Source organism: Brassica napus, chromosome A5 (genome assembly GCF_020379485.1).
Source record: "Brassica napus cultivar Da-Ae chromosome A5, Da-Ae, whole genome shotgun sequence".
Taxonomy (NCBI): domain Eukaryota; kingdom Viridiplantae; phylum Streptophyta; class Magnoliopsida; order Brassicales; family Brassicaceae; genus Brassica; species Brassica napus.
The window spans coordinates 21,965,846-21,981,938 of record NC_063438.1 but is presented as its reverse complement, the minus strand read 5'-3'; the positions used below and the strand labels follow the sequence as shown (position 1 = coordinate 21,981,938).

At 33.0% G+C, this 16,093-nt stretch overlaps 3 protein-coding genes across 6 annotated transcripts; 1 reads left to right on the top strand and 2 right to left on the bottom strand.

Moving 5' to 3' along the window:
• Window positions 1-206: 206 nt before the first annotated feature.
• LOC125608679 lies at window positions 207-2,879 on the bottom strand. Its single transcript, XM_048779121.1, has 3 exons — window positions 2,642-2,879; window positions 2,202-2,258; window positions 207-2,002 (listed from the first exon to the last, which is right to left on the bottom strand). The coding sequence occupies exons 1-3, from the start codon at window positions 2,877-2,879 to the stop codon at window positions 207-209; spliced, it is 2,091 nt and encodes a 696-aa protein (XP_048635078.1).
• Window positions 2,880-3,459: 580 nt separating this feature from the next.
• Window positions 3,460-6,970, bottom strand: LOC106345259 (NAC domain-containing protein 100). The gene is made up of 3 exons (XM_022720358.2): window positions 6,270-6,970; window positions 5,389-5,654; window positions 3,460-4,152 (listed from the first exon to the last, which is right to left on the bottom strand). Exons 1-3 carry the CDS (start codon window positions 6,421-6,423, stop codon window positions 3,649-3,651), a joined length of 924 nt encoding a protein of 307 aa, XP_022576079.1. The 5' UTR covers window positions 6,424-6,970; the 3' UTR covers window positions 3,460-3,648.
• A 5,643-nt stretch (window positions 6,971-12,613) lies between these two features.
• Window positions 12,614-13,974, top strand: LOC111215676 (NADH dehydrogenase [ubiquinone] 1 beta subcomplex subunit 10-B). Of its 4 annotated transcripts, none has more exons than XR_002664593.2 (3): window positions 12,614-12,948; window positions 13,038-13,125; window positions 13,767-13,974. XR_002664593.2 is itself a non-coding variant. In XM_022719604.2 (3 exons), exons 1-2 carry the CDS (start codon window positions 12,660-12,662, stop codon window positions 13,067-13,069), a joined length of 321 nt encoding a protein of 106 aa, XP_022575325.1. In that variant the 5' UTR covers window positions 12,615-12,659; the 3' UTR covers window positions 13,070-13,101; window positions 13,767-13,974. The 4 variants fall into 4 exon arrangements, 2 of the variants coding, with proteins under 2 accessions (XP_022575325.1, XP_022575324.1); XR_007339507.1 differs by lacking the exon at window positions 13,767-13,974 and adding an exon at window positions 13,219-13,394; XM_022719604.2 differs by having other exon boundaries at window positions 12,615-12,948; window positions 13,038-13,101.
• The last annotated feature ends 2,119 nt before the right edge of the window (window positions 13,975-16,093 follow it).

Sequence of the window (16,093 nt, the reverse complement as noted above, 5' to 3'; positions counted from 1 at the left end):
TTTCTAGCAAAGAAGTTTAAACTAAAAATTGAAATGAGTTCAAAAGATAATGTTGTATATTACAAAAGTTGGAAGAAATCATACTTATTCAGGATAGGGTTCCAAAAGAAAAAATGTATATGGTCTTGTGCATATCATGTAACCATCAAATAGCCAACATCCAAATAATAATCGATGAAAATGTAAAAATGTAAAAATGTAGAACTTCATCCTATAGGCCTCTGGCATGTGATCTTGTTGTGCCCTCCTGTGCCACATCTGCTGCACTTGTGGGACTGAGATTTAGATCCAGGAACCCCAAACTCGCCAACGGATCTCTTTCTCTTTGTAGGAGGGCGTCCACTTTTCTTTTTGGTAGCTGGAGGTGGGCAAGACAGTTCATCAATATTCTCTGGATAGGTGGACGTTGACAACTCTCCACCAGGATGTATGCTTTCAGCATAAGCTTTAGCCCACGTTTCTGTCAAGTGAGAAGCATCAACAAAACGGTTTTCATCTCTCTTGATATGCTTAGCAGCAGCGATGGCATGGATGCAGGGGATCTTGTCAATGTCGAAAACATTACATGTGCAATGCCGCTTCTCCAAGTCAACAACAAACTTCATTGTTTCATCCTTCACCTCAAACTCGCTTCGATCAACTTGATACACATTCAACAACATTGCGGCCCCTAACCTAGATACCAATTTCTGCACAACTTTTGGAGTAACCAGGTGCTTATGTTTCGCAGCCGCTTCGCGTCGCTCAAAAAACCAAGTGGTCATCGTCAATCTGATAGTTTCAAGGAGAGAGATAATGGGCAACTCACGAGGCATCTTCAACATAGAATTGAGAGACTCTGCAATGTTGGTAGTCATGATATTATACCTGTTCGCAGGCGCATAGCTTCGTGCCCACTTCCTAAAATCAGACTCTTCCAGATACTTAGCCAATTCAGGACATTTATCCTTTATGTCCTTGAAGATTAACCAGAACTCGTGACACGTATAGGCATCAGCAGCGCTTTCCACCAGAGGTAGCAACCCAGTCTTCGCATATGTAGGAGTGATGTTGCGGAGCAGATGGATCCTGCAAATTCCATGGTGAGATAAGGGATATACATCCTCCAACGCTGAAGAAATGGAGTTAGCCCTGTCTGATACAAAAACAAGATCCGAAGCGTCCGGGATCTTCTGGCTCAAACCTCTAAAGAACCATTTCCAAGAGGCGCCGTTTTCTGCGTCAACCACTGCAAAGGCGAGAGGATATAGATGATAATTCCCATCTTGAGCACAAGCTGCCAATAAAGTCCCATTGAATTTTCCCTTCAGAAATGTACCATCTACTGCAATAACTCTCCTCATCAATGAGAATCCCCTTATCGATGGACCAAAAGCCACAAATGCATACTTGAACTTTCCTGCAGCATCAACATGTTGATAAGTCAAGGAACCAGGGTTTGTTTCTGTGATTTTATACAACCACCTAGACAAATTGTAATAGCTGTCTTCAGGAGTCCCTCTAACCAAAATCTGAGCTTCTTCTCTCACTCTCCAAGCTTGTTTGTAATTGATGTGAACACCATGCAGCATCCTGACCTGTTCAATGATCTGTTTCGGTTTGAGACCTTCCTTTTTTTCTCCATAATTGCTGGAAATCAAAGAACCCAACAACTTTGCAGATGCTTGTCTGTGGTTGGCTTTCCTGTGTGTTGTATCGCATGTATGCTCATGAACATACTTTTTAACAACGAAAAAATCTGAAACAGGTAGCTTGATAGCACGCATCCTCCACGTGCAATTTTCATCAACACAACTCAAAAGCACTCTTGACTTGTTAGAAGAGACAGTCTTGTACTCAAACTTCCACTCTAAAGCCCATTTCTTCATCCTCAACATCAACTCTCTCTTTGTCTTAAAATAGCTATTCACCTTAATATCGCCAGCTACTCTCGTGTTTGGTGAAAGTCCAATATGGACAGGGCTAAAATCCGGAAGAGCATTCAGAGGAACTGTAGAAACACCTTCATATAGAAGACTCTGCAAAAGTCAAGTAGTTCTCTAAGGCATAATACTTGATTATGAAGCATATCATGCAAACACAAACAGAAAAAGGGAATTAGGGACAATGTACCTGTTTTTCACTCTGCACAGTAGAAAGAATCACTGGATTGGCATTCAATGGAACAGTAGAAGCAAATGTATCAGAAGCTTGAATGTTACAGCTAGCTGAATCAGTACTAAAATCCGGAAGATCATTCAGAGGAACTGTAGAAACACCTTCATATAGAAAACTCTGCAAAAGTCAAGTAGTTCTGTAAGGCATAATACTTGATTATGAAGCATATCATGCAAACACAAACAGAAAAAGGGAATTAAGGACAATGTACCTGTTTTTCACTCTGCACAGTAGAAAGAAGCGCTGGATTGGCATTCAATGGAACAGTAGAAGCAAATGTATCAGAAGCTTGAGTGTTACAGCTAGCTGGATCAGTACTAACCTGCAAAAGTCAAGTAGTTCTGTAAGGCATAATACTTGGTTATGAAGCATATCCTGAAAAGTCTAAGTAAGAAAAAAATCATACAAACCTTAACACACAAACGACAGGTTCCATCAAATGCTCTAGTCTTGGAAATGAAAGTTCTGAGCTGACGAGTATTACCTATCGAGAGTGGGGGGAAACTTTCAATAATACATTTCTTATCCAATGAAAAACCATAACTCAAACTGATTTCTTCCTCTTTAACACTAAAATCTTCAGAGACAATCTTCATCAAATCTTCATACAGTAGATCTTCTTCTATGGAAATGATTGATGCATTCCTCTTCAAATCAACAAGAAACTCCCACTGGAGAGATTCTTTTGAGATCCATTGTCCACAGATGCACAAAACTTCCATTGTTCTACAAAATCAACTTCAATTCATCAACAAATGAATAATATATAACAAAACCTAGATAATGTATAACAAAATGAAATGATTCAAACCTTAATCAAAATCAGACACACGAGAGAGAGAATGAGATGAATAGACGTAGAAACGACAGATCAATTGAGAAACGACGACGACGACGATAAATAAACGGAGAGACGACGACGACGGATCAACGGAGAGGCGAAGACGACGACGGAGAGACGACGACGACAACGACGGAGAGACGACGACGGAGAGACGACGACGACAACGCCGGAGAGACGACGACGAAGAAAGACAGCGATAAGGAGAAGAAGAAGCGATGAAACGAGGACGGCCACAATTGATTTCAAATTTGTATTTTAAATTAGTTAAAGAAGAGGGCATAAGGGTAAATTGCCCCTTTAATGAAACCTATTTTTGTGACTTCTGATTCTGAGTGCTAGTTTGGGGAGGAAAACTTGGTTTAGTGTTCTTTGTGTCATTTTCTCCAAAATAAATTATAAATAGTATAAAATACGTTCCTTTTGTTGTTCTTTTCTTTCTTTAGCTATAACTTATAACGTTGAACAAAAAAAAAACTATAACTTATAACATATAAGGATGTGGACATGAATGCACTAGTTTCTGGACCTCATGTACGTATAAGATGAGATCTATATGTATATGTAATGATACAATTGAGACTGATAAGGATTACATAAGAAAAAGTTAATTAATTAGGAGATTACAGATTTACTACGTGATTTACCCTTCACCATATGGAATCCATATTAAACGCTTCCTCTTGCGGTTGCGGCTGTGACGAACTTGAACCATTTTGCATAATATTGGAGGCTCCTTGCTGGTGTAGAGAAGGATGGATATTAGAGACCATCTCTTTTGGGAAACTATAAGAGTTCCTGATTTGGAAAGCCTTGAGCAACAAAGAGTTGATTGGAGATAAAGGTGGAGCAAGTAGACTTGTTGTCCAAGACGGAATATTAGTAGCCATGTTCATGTTCATGTTGAGACCAGCAGCACTTGTAATATTGTCTTCTGAATAAACACTAGTTTGCGGATATTGATGATCATGAATATGATTGTAACCGAAGGTTGATGAGTTTGAATTGAGATTGGGAAGCTCGATATCTTCAAACTCATTTGCCATTGATGAGTTTGCATCGCATGGAGATCCAAAAGATGACTGAGGTTGTTGTTCTTGTGGTTTCTTTATAGCTGTGCTTTTTTCGAAAACCCTACACACTACCCATTCCTCCTGGAAATTTAGATGATAGTCAAGATCATGTATTAGTTTGTTAATAGTGCAAAAACACATATGATCCAAAAACATTTAAAGATTCTAAAGTGCATAGAATACATGTAGTTTTCTTAATATTTTCTTCACATGTGCATATAAAGTTATGATCTTTATAGATTAATTGGCGTAGATGCACCCAGAAACCCATGTAATTTGCCATATAATCTTGTTTCTTTTTAATTTTTTTAGTGACTATAATACCTTTATCTCTCTCTCTCTCTTATTTCTTTTATGTGTTCTAATCTCTTTATCTCTCGTACAAATTCTTCAAATCATCTTATAATTCAACACAAATCTTTTTTTTTTATTCTGATTCTTTTGACACCCATAATGCTAATCTTATTATCTCACCCCAATTCCAATGTTTCTAATTTCGTAATATATACGTTAGTAGGTATTTTATTACTTACCTGCTATTATTTAGATTTTAATGGACTTTTAATCGATACATGAAGTGTTAGCTGTTACAAATAGATTTGGAGCTATTTAATAGATAACTAATTAATTGTTAATAGTTTCATTAACTGATATATGATTTATTAGTCGATACATTTGTTTGATACATAGATTGTTAGATGATACTGAAATTATTAGCGGATATGTTAGTTGGTATGTAGATTGTTACATGCTATGTAAATATTTAGCTGATAAATCTAGAGTTACTTGTTTTCGACAAAGCATAAGTGTATTTTCGTCCGCACAGTGTCAAAAAATTACTCTTTTTTGGGTTATCCATAATTATGGGCATTCAGCAAATTTGAACCTTAATTGAGCATATTCCACACATTGTCTCATCTTTATATTGACATAAATATATTATTGAGCCGTGCCTGAATGTATTTAATATTTATTATAGCTTTATTAAATTCCTATATTTTGATCGCATCAAATTTAACCTTTATAAAAATTAAAATTCATTTAACATCCACATAGTTCAATAACATTTTGTATATATTATACAAAAAGACTCAAAAAAATTTATCGACATGAGTGTTTTATATCGAAAAAAGCCGAATTATTCTTTTTGAAAATCTTATTCATTTTTTAATTAGACTACATATGGTAGAAAGAGTACCATGTTGCATCTGAACTTCAAACGGTTTAGTTTTAACCATGTTAATTAATGGTCCCAAATTTTTGGTTGATAGAGAATCAAAGTCAAGTAGACTTACCAAAGAATAACGAAATGCATACCTTAGCGGGTGTGAAGGGTTGTTTATTCTCAAGCCTATACTCATGCATAACCCAATTGCTTTTCTCGCCCTTTGGAGCTCTTCCTTTGTAGAAAACTAGGGTTTTTTTCATCCCAACCAGCACTCCACTTCTGTATATCTCTTTATCTTTACCCGTGGTTTTCCAATAACCGGCTTCAGTTGCTCGGTTTGTCCTTAAACCGGTTGGGTATTTCCGGTCTCTTAGGCTGAAGAAGTACCACTCTTTCTCTCCCATTGAAGCCTTGGCTGCGCATATGATTAGACAAGTATTTGTACATTATTTTTGTTAACTTATATCATGACCTACATACACACGAATACTAACATTTTTTGGATAACTACAATATAATAATAATCAAAATAATAATAATAATGCAAGTATAATATTAAGTCATCAACGAACTCTACGCCATCGAGCTAAAGAATTTATATACGTGTTTATGTTATGTTTATAGTCTCCACATGTTTGGTAGGCTAGATTCACCTATATGTAAAACTTAATTAATTCATTCTCTCAGAAAACTGAAGAGTATATATGGTTTACTAAACAATGTAACAAACTATGGTTTCATTTATATTACTTATATCAAGTGGTCTATATTGTTATATATACGTATACTATGTCTTTTGCCTATTTGCCGAAGAGTACATGATTGTTTTGACATTTAACATTTATATTAATTATTGCCATGTAAACAAAACAGTAGAACAAAAGGAAGCATGATTATCACATATTCTTATGAGTTTATTGATATTACAAACACGATTAAAACACAAGTTATTTGAAGATTATATAAACACAGGGGACGGCGAAACCTACACACAAAACAAAAAAAAAAGATGATCAAAGTATAACTCTACCTGGCAAATCCCAAGGTTCACACTTGTTCAGATCAACGTCGACGACAGCTTTACCGGTGAATCCAGTATCGGAGACTTTCCGACAAAGATAATGCGTTATGAGCTCCTCGTCTGTAGGATGAAATCTGAACCCTGGAGGAAGATTTTCTTCCATTTATTGTTCTCTTTTGACCAATCAAAATTAGAGACAACAAAGAAAAGTAATGCTTCTCCTTTCTAGCTCCCTTGAAGAGAAAACAAACAACGACACAAAAAGCTGTTCAATAATGTGACATAGATAGGGTTTATATATATAATCACATATATAACTAAACTATATATTAAAATATGAAATGATTTGTGTACCAAATACCGATCTTGAGGGAGAAGCGGCCACTGGTAGTCTTTTCTGAATGTTGATTATTACAGCTAACTTTTTGACAATTTAAGGGTTTTCAACCACGCATACGTACCCATTTTTATTATTATATAACAATATAACATACATGAACTTATATACTACACTGTAGTATCTAATAAAATACTTGTCGGCGTATATATTAATGTTCCTTTTAGATTACATTACTATGTTTCTAAAATAACATTGGTCTTAATATCTGCATAAATATAATAATAGAAACATGAAATGGATTTTTGTGAGATTTGTCCAACCAACTTCACCCAATGCTACCCACCATGAAAGAAACCCTAATGCCCAGTGTAGTGTGAACATGCCCGGCGCTTCTCCATTCTTTGGTCAAATTACAATTTAAAATGATACGTAAATTCTAAACCTGATTAAACCATCAAAACTGTCATACATATATATAGTTGCTGACACTTGTCTTTTTGCTTATCTCACGGCCATTAATACATGTATAGAAATAATGTCCTTGATTATATGTTTAAAAGAAAGGTACATGCTTATAACTTATACGCTTTTATCGATTTAATTAAAAAGATCAGTTGTGTTGCGATCCCCTTATACATACTCGAATTGTATAGCTCATATTTTACGTTAAATTGTTTCGTGCAAATGTTTCCTCAATTTTCGGGTGTTAGCGTGTTAACAAAAAAAAAATAATTTGGTGGACTCGATTTCTTGATTGGTAGATAAATAAAAATGCCAAATCATATATTAATTTGTCTTTCATATAAATTATGTACCCCAGAAAACAATAGAAATCACGTAGTGTCTTTGCTTCTGTCGGTAAATTGTCTTCTTTTTTTTTCTGCCAAACAAAGATTTCTGATAATTGTAGAGAAGAAACCCCAAAAGATATATTGGATCGATGATTCGCATGGAGAATATATGTTTCTAAACAATTCTATTTTTCTTAAGATTAGGTTGTGTATAACACATCGATCCTAGGATATAATGGAATTTTTTTTGTTATATCGAATGCAGCCTGCGGGTCTTAGTTAATTTACACTTTTAGTTATCTAGGCAAGGTTGAAATAATTACTCTAGAAGAGTGGTTAAAAAATTCCACCAACCTAATGGAATGTGTATATAATAATATAAACACATGAAAATAATTAATTTATGTTATTCAACGCAGAATTACTGGGATATTTTTCCTGTACACAGGTATGTTGGGTCATATATGTGATTAGAATGTCAATCCTACCACTGGAAAACTTTCACAATTGATTGCAATCTAGCCTTGAGACTTTTCCCAACCTTGTCTACAGGCTTTCTAGCTTTCTAGAATCACACACACGCATAGATCTACATGTTATATGCACGTTTTGCACTACTATATATTAGCTATTAACAAATATATCATTGTGTCAAGTAAAGATATATATTAAAATATTTTAACTAAATAAAATATAATATATATGTGGTTAGAAATCTGAAGAACTGTTTGCTGTACATAGAACGACGGATAAATATAAGTTTTTTTTTAACAAATATGACTGTATATCACATACCATACGTAGTTATGATTCATGACTACTAATGGCCAAAAGTTATAAGTAAACTAACTATATGGATTGAATATATCTTCTTCTGAATGAAAATGGAATGAATACATCACTATATAATGACGGATAAATCACTATACTTCCAAAAAACTACAACACTACATTCATTCTGTAGATAAAATTGTAATTCATTTATCTGTGATGGTTACAATGCATGACTACCAATAGCCATTAGTTATTGTTTAAACTTATCACATTTTTATACCAATAAGTTGATATATGGATATAATAGTTACAAACTTTTGGAATAACTTATGAGTCTCTTCCTCTTATATTACGTACATGTAGCTTTCTGAATTGACCGTACCCGGCAATTGGCATATTATCTGCTCCAAATAAACTTTAGACATTTGCAATATGATAATCAAATTGAAATGACACCAGGAAATATCACCTTATAATAACTTATTTAAAACTATAAGATTCTGGAGTCCACAAAATCTTCAAATCTGTCTACACATTAGATTTTTCATGTGGATTTTCTATAACCATGAAAGATCGTGTAAGACCGCATGTTTTGTCATCATCTATGTGGAAAAGTAATTGCCATCTTTACATTGTGATAGGAGTCAACAACAAAAACAAGTTTTCCTAAGTAACATTCCACATTATTGAAAATGATCAAAACTTAGTTGGTAAATCTATGAATTTTCTCTACATTTGAAAAATATTTGAACTTAAAAATGACAATTTCGTTCATAATCTAGTGGCTAATTAAGCATGAATTGAGATGGACGTTCCTCTTTCATTCTTCTTGATGAAATTAATTATAAAAAAAATGTAATAATTATTTGGTAAGATGGTAATTACGATGATATTTCTCCTTGAATGAAATAAATATAGTATTATGTAAAAAAAGTTTATCTAGTAGTTAATAATAACGATGATATTTCTCTAATTTAACTTTTTGAATATGCCATTTTTGAATATTATCAATACTAGAGACGGTTCCGGGCTACGCCCGGGTTATTTTCAAAAATGTAATTTAATTTAAAATCTTATTTCATATATAATGTGCATATTATAATTTTATATAAAGAATTGCAAAAGTTTTAAAATAGAACTCAAAATTTTTCTTAATATTAAAATGTACATTAAGCAAAAAAGATAAGAAGTTAACGAAACTTGTTTATGATTGTTATTCCTTTATTTCTATTTTGGTATCCTTTGAATTTTTAAGCTACTATTTTTTTTGGTAATGTACCCGAAACTTTGCAGCAGCTTCTTCCCATAAAACCTTCCTTTGAATATTCTCAATGTTCGCTCCATTACCAATCTTTCTCTTTACTACATGTTCTTCCTCCATTTTTTTGCCTCTTGCTCTACACCAAACTTCTTTCTTTAGCCTTCTTAACTTTCTCAGTTGCTTCTGCGAGTGTCTCCATTTTCCCAACCCTATCTTTGTTTATTTATTCCAACCTCTCTTTGCATATTTTCTCTGTTTCTTTGGCTACCTCGATCTCAGAATTTCTGCAACCCTTGTGTTGGCTTTTTCTTAAGCCTCATGAGTACACTTGCTAAGCTCATATTACTCTGTTAGTGACAGTGTTAGGCTTGACGGACAATCAACATTGTTTTACTTGAAAGCATGTTCGCTCTCGAAAACCTTGATGGCAGCAGCTAATGCCAACCTCTAAAAATCTTTAGCAGCCTCAATTTCTTCTTAGCTGTAAATAAACGGCTCTCAATTGTACCTGGTCGAGCCTTTTTTTCCTTTGCCTCTTCTCAAAACATTCACAGCTTTTCACAAGCAAGGCCAGGATGATCTCGCTTCATCAGCTTCTTGAGTTGCTTGCTGCAACTGCTTCAGTAGCTCCACCATTTCCTCGCTGGCTTCCTTTCTTTGGACTCAGCAAGAATGATTTTTATCTCGTTCTCATCTTCTAGAGTAGTTATCTCTATATATTCCATTCCTTTTGTATGGAACTTGTTCTGTAATGAGATATCTCTGGTTGCTACCAAGTCGTATGTTCCCTCCTTCGGCTTGTATGTTTCAATATGATCATTCAAACATCAAGGAGATACGTCGCAAAAGATGAAACTGGCACCAATCTATATCACCAGCGATCTCTGATCTCTTATGAACCTAAATGAGAGGTATTGTTAAAATTGTTAGTGGTTAGATCAAAAATCTTAATAACTCTGCTTTTCACTTGCATTACCATAATAATGAGTGGCAGTTGTGTATATACATATACTCAGCATCAGAGTAGATTCCAAGCTTAAGCCGTTTGCTATGAACATAATCTGATAAAGCTTTGATAATCGTAACCATGTTTCCCTGTCAGATATATCAGAAACACATCTCCGTTTCATTCTTAAATTGTCAAAACATCTCAGTAAAAACAAAAACAAAATCAGGTATAGAAACACTAAAAGAGATAAGTAAAACAAAGTAACAAACACCAAACTATACGTATGTTGATATACTTGCTACCTATTGCAGAGAGACCACTTGAAACAAATGCATCAGTTGCTGAGAAACTCATATTATTTTTAAATATAATGATAATTAATCTATCAATCTTGTATCAGATTGCTTTTCTTAATAATAGAATCAATAATCACGGGTTTGTTTAATATGAGAGTTCATTGATGTTACGCTGAAAGTGATTCTAGCTTTTTTTTTTTGGTCATCTGTTAGATTAATAGAAGATCATCAAAACCAACATTATTGCAATATGCCTCAAAAACTCAATGGAAACTACACACTAATAGCAAAAACATATATAAATTTTCGCAGTTGTAAAATCACAAAGAAGCAAACGTTTATAATTAAGCGTAAGACAAAGATATTAGATCAGTGTGAGGTTCAATGTTCCAAATACGCACCATTTGATCGAAAGAACCATAAGCAGGCTTTGTCCCCTGGGATAGTAGATAAGAATTAGCGCTGAGATCTGCCTCAGACTTTTTTCTGATCCTCACGACTTATATCCTCTACGGTTGAAGCCTTCCCTCTTCCTTTCCCTTGGATTATGTATATCCGTTTTGGCCAATCCAATGGGTCTATGCTCTACATCTAATTGACAATAGGGAAAGAAATTAAAGTCACTGTTTTTTCCGTAAAAGAAACTTGAAGCAGGATACAAAAAAATAAGCACCTACCGAATATGAAAATGTACACCTCATGAGATCCCTCAGCTTGTAATCTTCCAAAAAAAAAACAGAATCATGAAGACTAATGAGTTTCCATCAATAGCTGTAAGATACAAACAGAGTCTGAAAGCTTATCAGAAGCGCCTAATCTACTTGGATGGTTTATAAAAGTAGATAATGCGTTTACTTTGATCCAAAGTGCACAATATATTTGAGAAAAAACATGTACATTGTATATGTATACGCATATAGTCTCTTATGAAAAATGCAATGAACTTGAACACGTTGACACGCATTTCTTGTTGTCTTTATCAACGATGTCCCCACTTACTTGGACTGTCCAAAACCTAATCAATCCCATTCCCAACTACAAACCAAACCAAGTTAATTTTGTTTGTGAGTTTAATGTATGAGATCTAATCAGAAAGAAAACCAAACCGACATTAACTAATATAGCTACTGCCGACAATGTAAGATTGATATACTTTAATTCTTCAATCTTAATCTGGTTGATATTACAAAATCCCCTAATACCATTAGCATAACGAATAAGGATTATATAACTGAAATTCAAAAGATTTTAAAAAATAAACCAAAAGAAAATACCAAAGAAAGGGATACATCATGAAGACATACTATCTGCCAGCGTAAGCTTCAAAGAATACTCATTCGCCTCCCATCTTGGAATTGAGCACAAACACAGGAAAGGGTTTCCATGGAAGGAGGATTGAACAGTGGATCTATTGTCGGATTTCTAGTTAGGGCTTCAAGGAAATCAAAGTGAAAACTGAAACCGATACACTTGCTTTGATCGGAGTTTGAATAGATTGTGGTATCCAAAGAGGCACAGCAAATGGTCAAGCATCTTAGTTAAAAGAAGAAGGGGAAATGGCGAAGAGATGAGATATCGAAGAGATGAGATGTCGAAGAGATTCATACCTGGCCGTTTTAGAGTTACTAAAGAGTGAAGAGATGAGATGTCGACATTATAAGATTTTCCCAGATTTGGGATTCCCTTTTCACGGATCAAAAAAAATAACAGCCCAAGATCTAACCCAATTTCGGTTTGACGTGGAGGAAAGAACCAATCCCATTGGATGATTTTAATTGCTGACGTGGACACACTCTCTACTCTTCATATAACCCTTTTACTATAGGTTAGATTATCCATCTAAAAACAACAAACTAATTATGTGCTTATAAGTTTGGGCCATGTATTGAGGCCCAATAAAAGAGGCCCAAAACCACTTTAAGCAAAAAAAAGAAGATCCTAATGTCCCAACTAAAAATCAATCGACGAAAGAGAAGAGAAAAGAAGCAATGGGGAGAAAGAAGGGATTGCCGGAGTTCGAAGAGACGGCGCCGGATGGATTTGATCCGGAGAATCCGTACAAGGATCCGGTGGCGATGGTGGAAATGAGAGAGCACATCGTTAGGGAGAAGTGGATCCAAATCGAGAAGGCTAAGATCTTGAGGGAGAAGGTGAAATGGTGTTACCGCGTGGAAGGCGTCAACCACTACCAGAAATGCCGTCTTCTCGTACAGCAGTATCTCGACTCCACTCGCGGCGTCGGCTGGGGAAAAGATCACCGTCCTATCTCCCTCCACGGTGAGTGATGTTGTCTTACGCCAAATGTTTCCTTCGGTTTATAAAATGAACTGTCTTGTTTACGGTTTGGGTTGATGTTAAATGATCAGGTCCTAAGCCTGAGGCTGTTGAAGCTGAATAATAATTCTTGGCGTCTGATCAACCTGAGGTGATGTGAGTAAGTTGTTCTCGGTGATGGTTCGTGTTTCTACTACAAGCATTGGTTTTTTATTACATATGTTCAATAAACTTAAAGAAATCGTGATAAAGATTCGGCATTTCTGGCTCTAGTGATAATGGTGTGAGGCTTTATGGTTTAGTTAAGATTTCTTCAGATATGAAACTGTAAGAGTCTCCTCCATACTTGTCTTAAACTAGAAGTATGTGTCCTGTTAATCAAATTGACAAGCCTCTTTGTCCGTTAAGAACAACTAAAGTGGTTAGTAACTGTTTGTATTTTTCTGTAACGAAAGAAACTGTAGTGCAAAGTGTGAATGTCTCTCATATAATTCACTCTTGACATGCTGGAGTAGCTCTTAGTTGAGGTATTTAGGAATGAATACTCTAGCTTTGTGTTAGTCTGCTATGTTCTCATACTCCACGGTCCCCACCACAAAGCCAATCCTAGAAATGGGTGTATTGTGATATTATGAACGATGAACCCAACTTGTGCAAAGTTTTTACCAAGTGTTGTATAGTCTTTGTGAACTTGAGTCATGAATAAATGATGGCAAAGGTTACATCATTAGAAGCCGGACTCATTAGTATTCTTCACTGCTTCTGGTTTCACTTTTTATAACGAAATCACTGATCCAAAATTTCTTTTTCTTGTGATGCAGGTGACCGAGCTTCTTGCACAAGACATGAAATGGTCTTTGGACTGTGCAGATTTGCTCCTGTTTTCTTTTTTTCTGTTCTTTTGGAAACATGGCAGTTTTTGGACTGTAGATTCATGTAAACCTTTGTTCGAGCTTGAGTAATGTATTGCTACACTCAACAGTCAATACTAGTCTCTCGTTATCAAATAAGACTCTTTATCCACTGTTATTATGATGCCAAATAAATAATCATAGGATTAGGGGTGTTCAATCCGGATATCGGTTCGGTTTTTTTCGGTTTTCGGTATTTCGGTTAGGAAAATATAATTACCATTCTAAATCCGTATTTACTTCGGTTTGGTTCGGTTTATATACTGTCGGTTTTTGGTTTATTCGGTTTTATACAAAAAAAATATAATTATTTAGTTTGAGATCATATCCTTTATATATTAATTGAGGAACATTTGAAAAGATGTAACCTCAATTTTGTATTAATAAAAAGAGGCCCCAATGCATAGGTGGCACTCAATTAGGTAGTCAATTACATCCAATTGAAAAATAAGTAGGTCCACATTCGATTTTTATATGTTGTTAGATATATAAGTTGGTCAAACTATATGATATAATGATATGATATGATATTTTCTTTCCTTAAATAAAACCTACGGAATTACCATAAATGACTAATATATATATGACAATTAATGAGTTTAATAATAAATATTTGATAACAATGTATATCTCCTCCATCATTTTTTGTTTAATTTTATATTATTAAAATAAATTAAACAATCAAATTAGCTATACAAATAAAATTTAGATTTTTTCGTATATGTTATATTTTGAATTTTTAAAAACGACAATAAATGACTAAAACTATTAAAATTATTATGTTAAAAATTAATGATCAATGGTTTAACATTTTTATTATAAGAAGATACACATGATTTTAAAACCATATGAGTAAAAAATATCATTTAATAATAAAATAAATAAATATATATATATATATATTAAACACTATATACCATAAGATTACATAAATATTTTAATATTAAAACTTTCAATGAATTTTCAAGAACATTTATAAATTATAAACTTATTAAAGATTTCAGATTGAAAATTTTGTTATCGATGATTTAAATATTTTGTTATAAAACGATATGAACGATCATAGAACCGTATGATTATAAATTCTTATTTAATAAATAACTATACAAAATATACTATTCCTAGAAAAATAGGTTGGTCCATCTTAACTTATATTACACTTTTTATTAAACTAACTATCGAATTGATAAATAACGTACCAAAAAATATTTTGCACTTTCCTTAAATAAAAGCTACGAAATTACCTAATATGATTAACGTATATGTGAAAATTAATTATAATGAATAATAAATATTTGATAACAATTTTTGTATCTTAGTTCTTTTTTTAATTTTATATTATTAAAATATATTTAAAATCACATTAAATATATAATAAAAACATTTATAATTTTTCTTATATGTTATATTTTGAATTTTTCAAAACGTCTATAAATTATTAGAAATTTGAAGATCCCCACTCTGAAAATTTTGTGATCAATAGATTATTTTTTTTGTCATAATAAGTTACAAATGATCATAAAATTGTATTAATATGAACTTTTATTTAATATTATAAGAAGATACACATTATTTTAAAACCATATGAGTAAAAAATATCATTTAATAATAAAACATATATATTTATATATATATATAGATTATACTATATACCATAAGATTACATAAATATTTTAATATTAAAACTTTCAATGAATTTTCAAAAACATTTATAAATTATAAACTTATTAAAGATTTCACATTGAAAATTTTGTTATCGATGATTTAAATATTCAGTTATAAAATGATATGAATGATCATAGAACTGTATGATTATAAATTCTCATTTAATAAATGACTATATAAAATATACTATTCTTAGAAAAATAGGTTGGTCCATCTTGACTTACATTATATTTTTTATTAAACTAACTATCGAATTGATAAATAATCTACCAAAATTGTTTTTGCACTTTCCTTAATTAGAAGCTACGAAATTACCTAATATGATTAACGTATATATGAAAATTAATTATTATGAATAATAAATATTTGATAACAATTTTGGTATCTTAGTTCTTTTTTTTTAATTTTATATTATTGAAAGATATTAAAAAATCACATTAAATATATAATAAAAACATTTATATTTTTTCTTATATGTTATATTTGAATTTTTCAAAACGTCTATATATTATTAGAAATTTGAATATTCCCACTCTGAAAATTTTGTGATCAATAGATTATTTTTTTGTTAT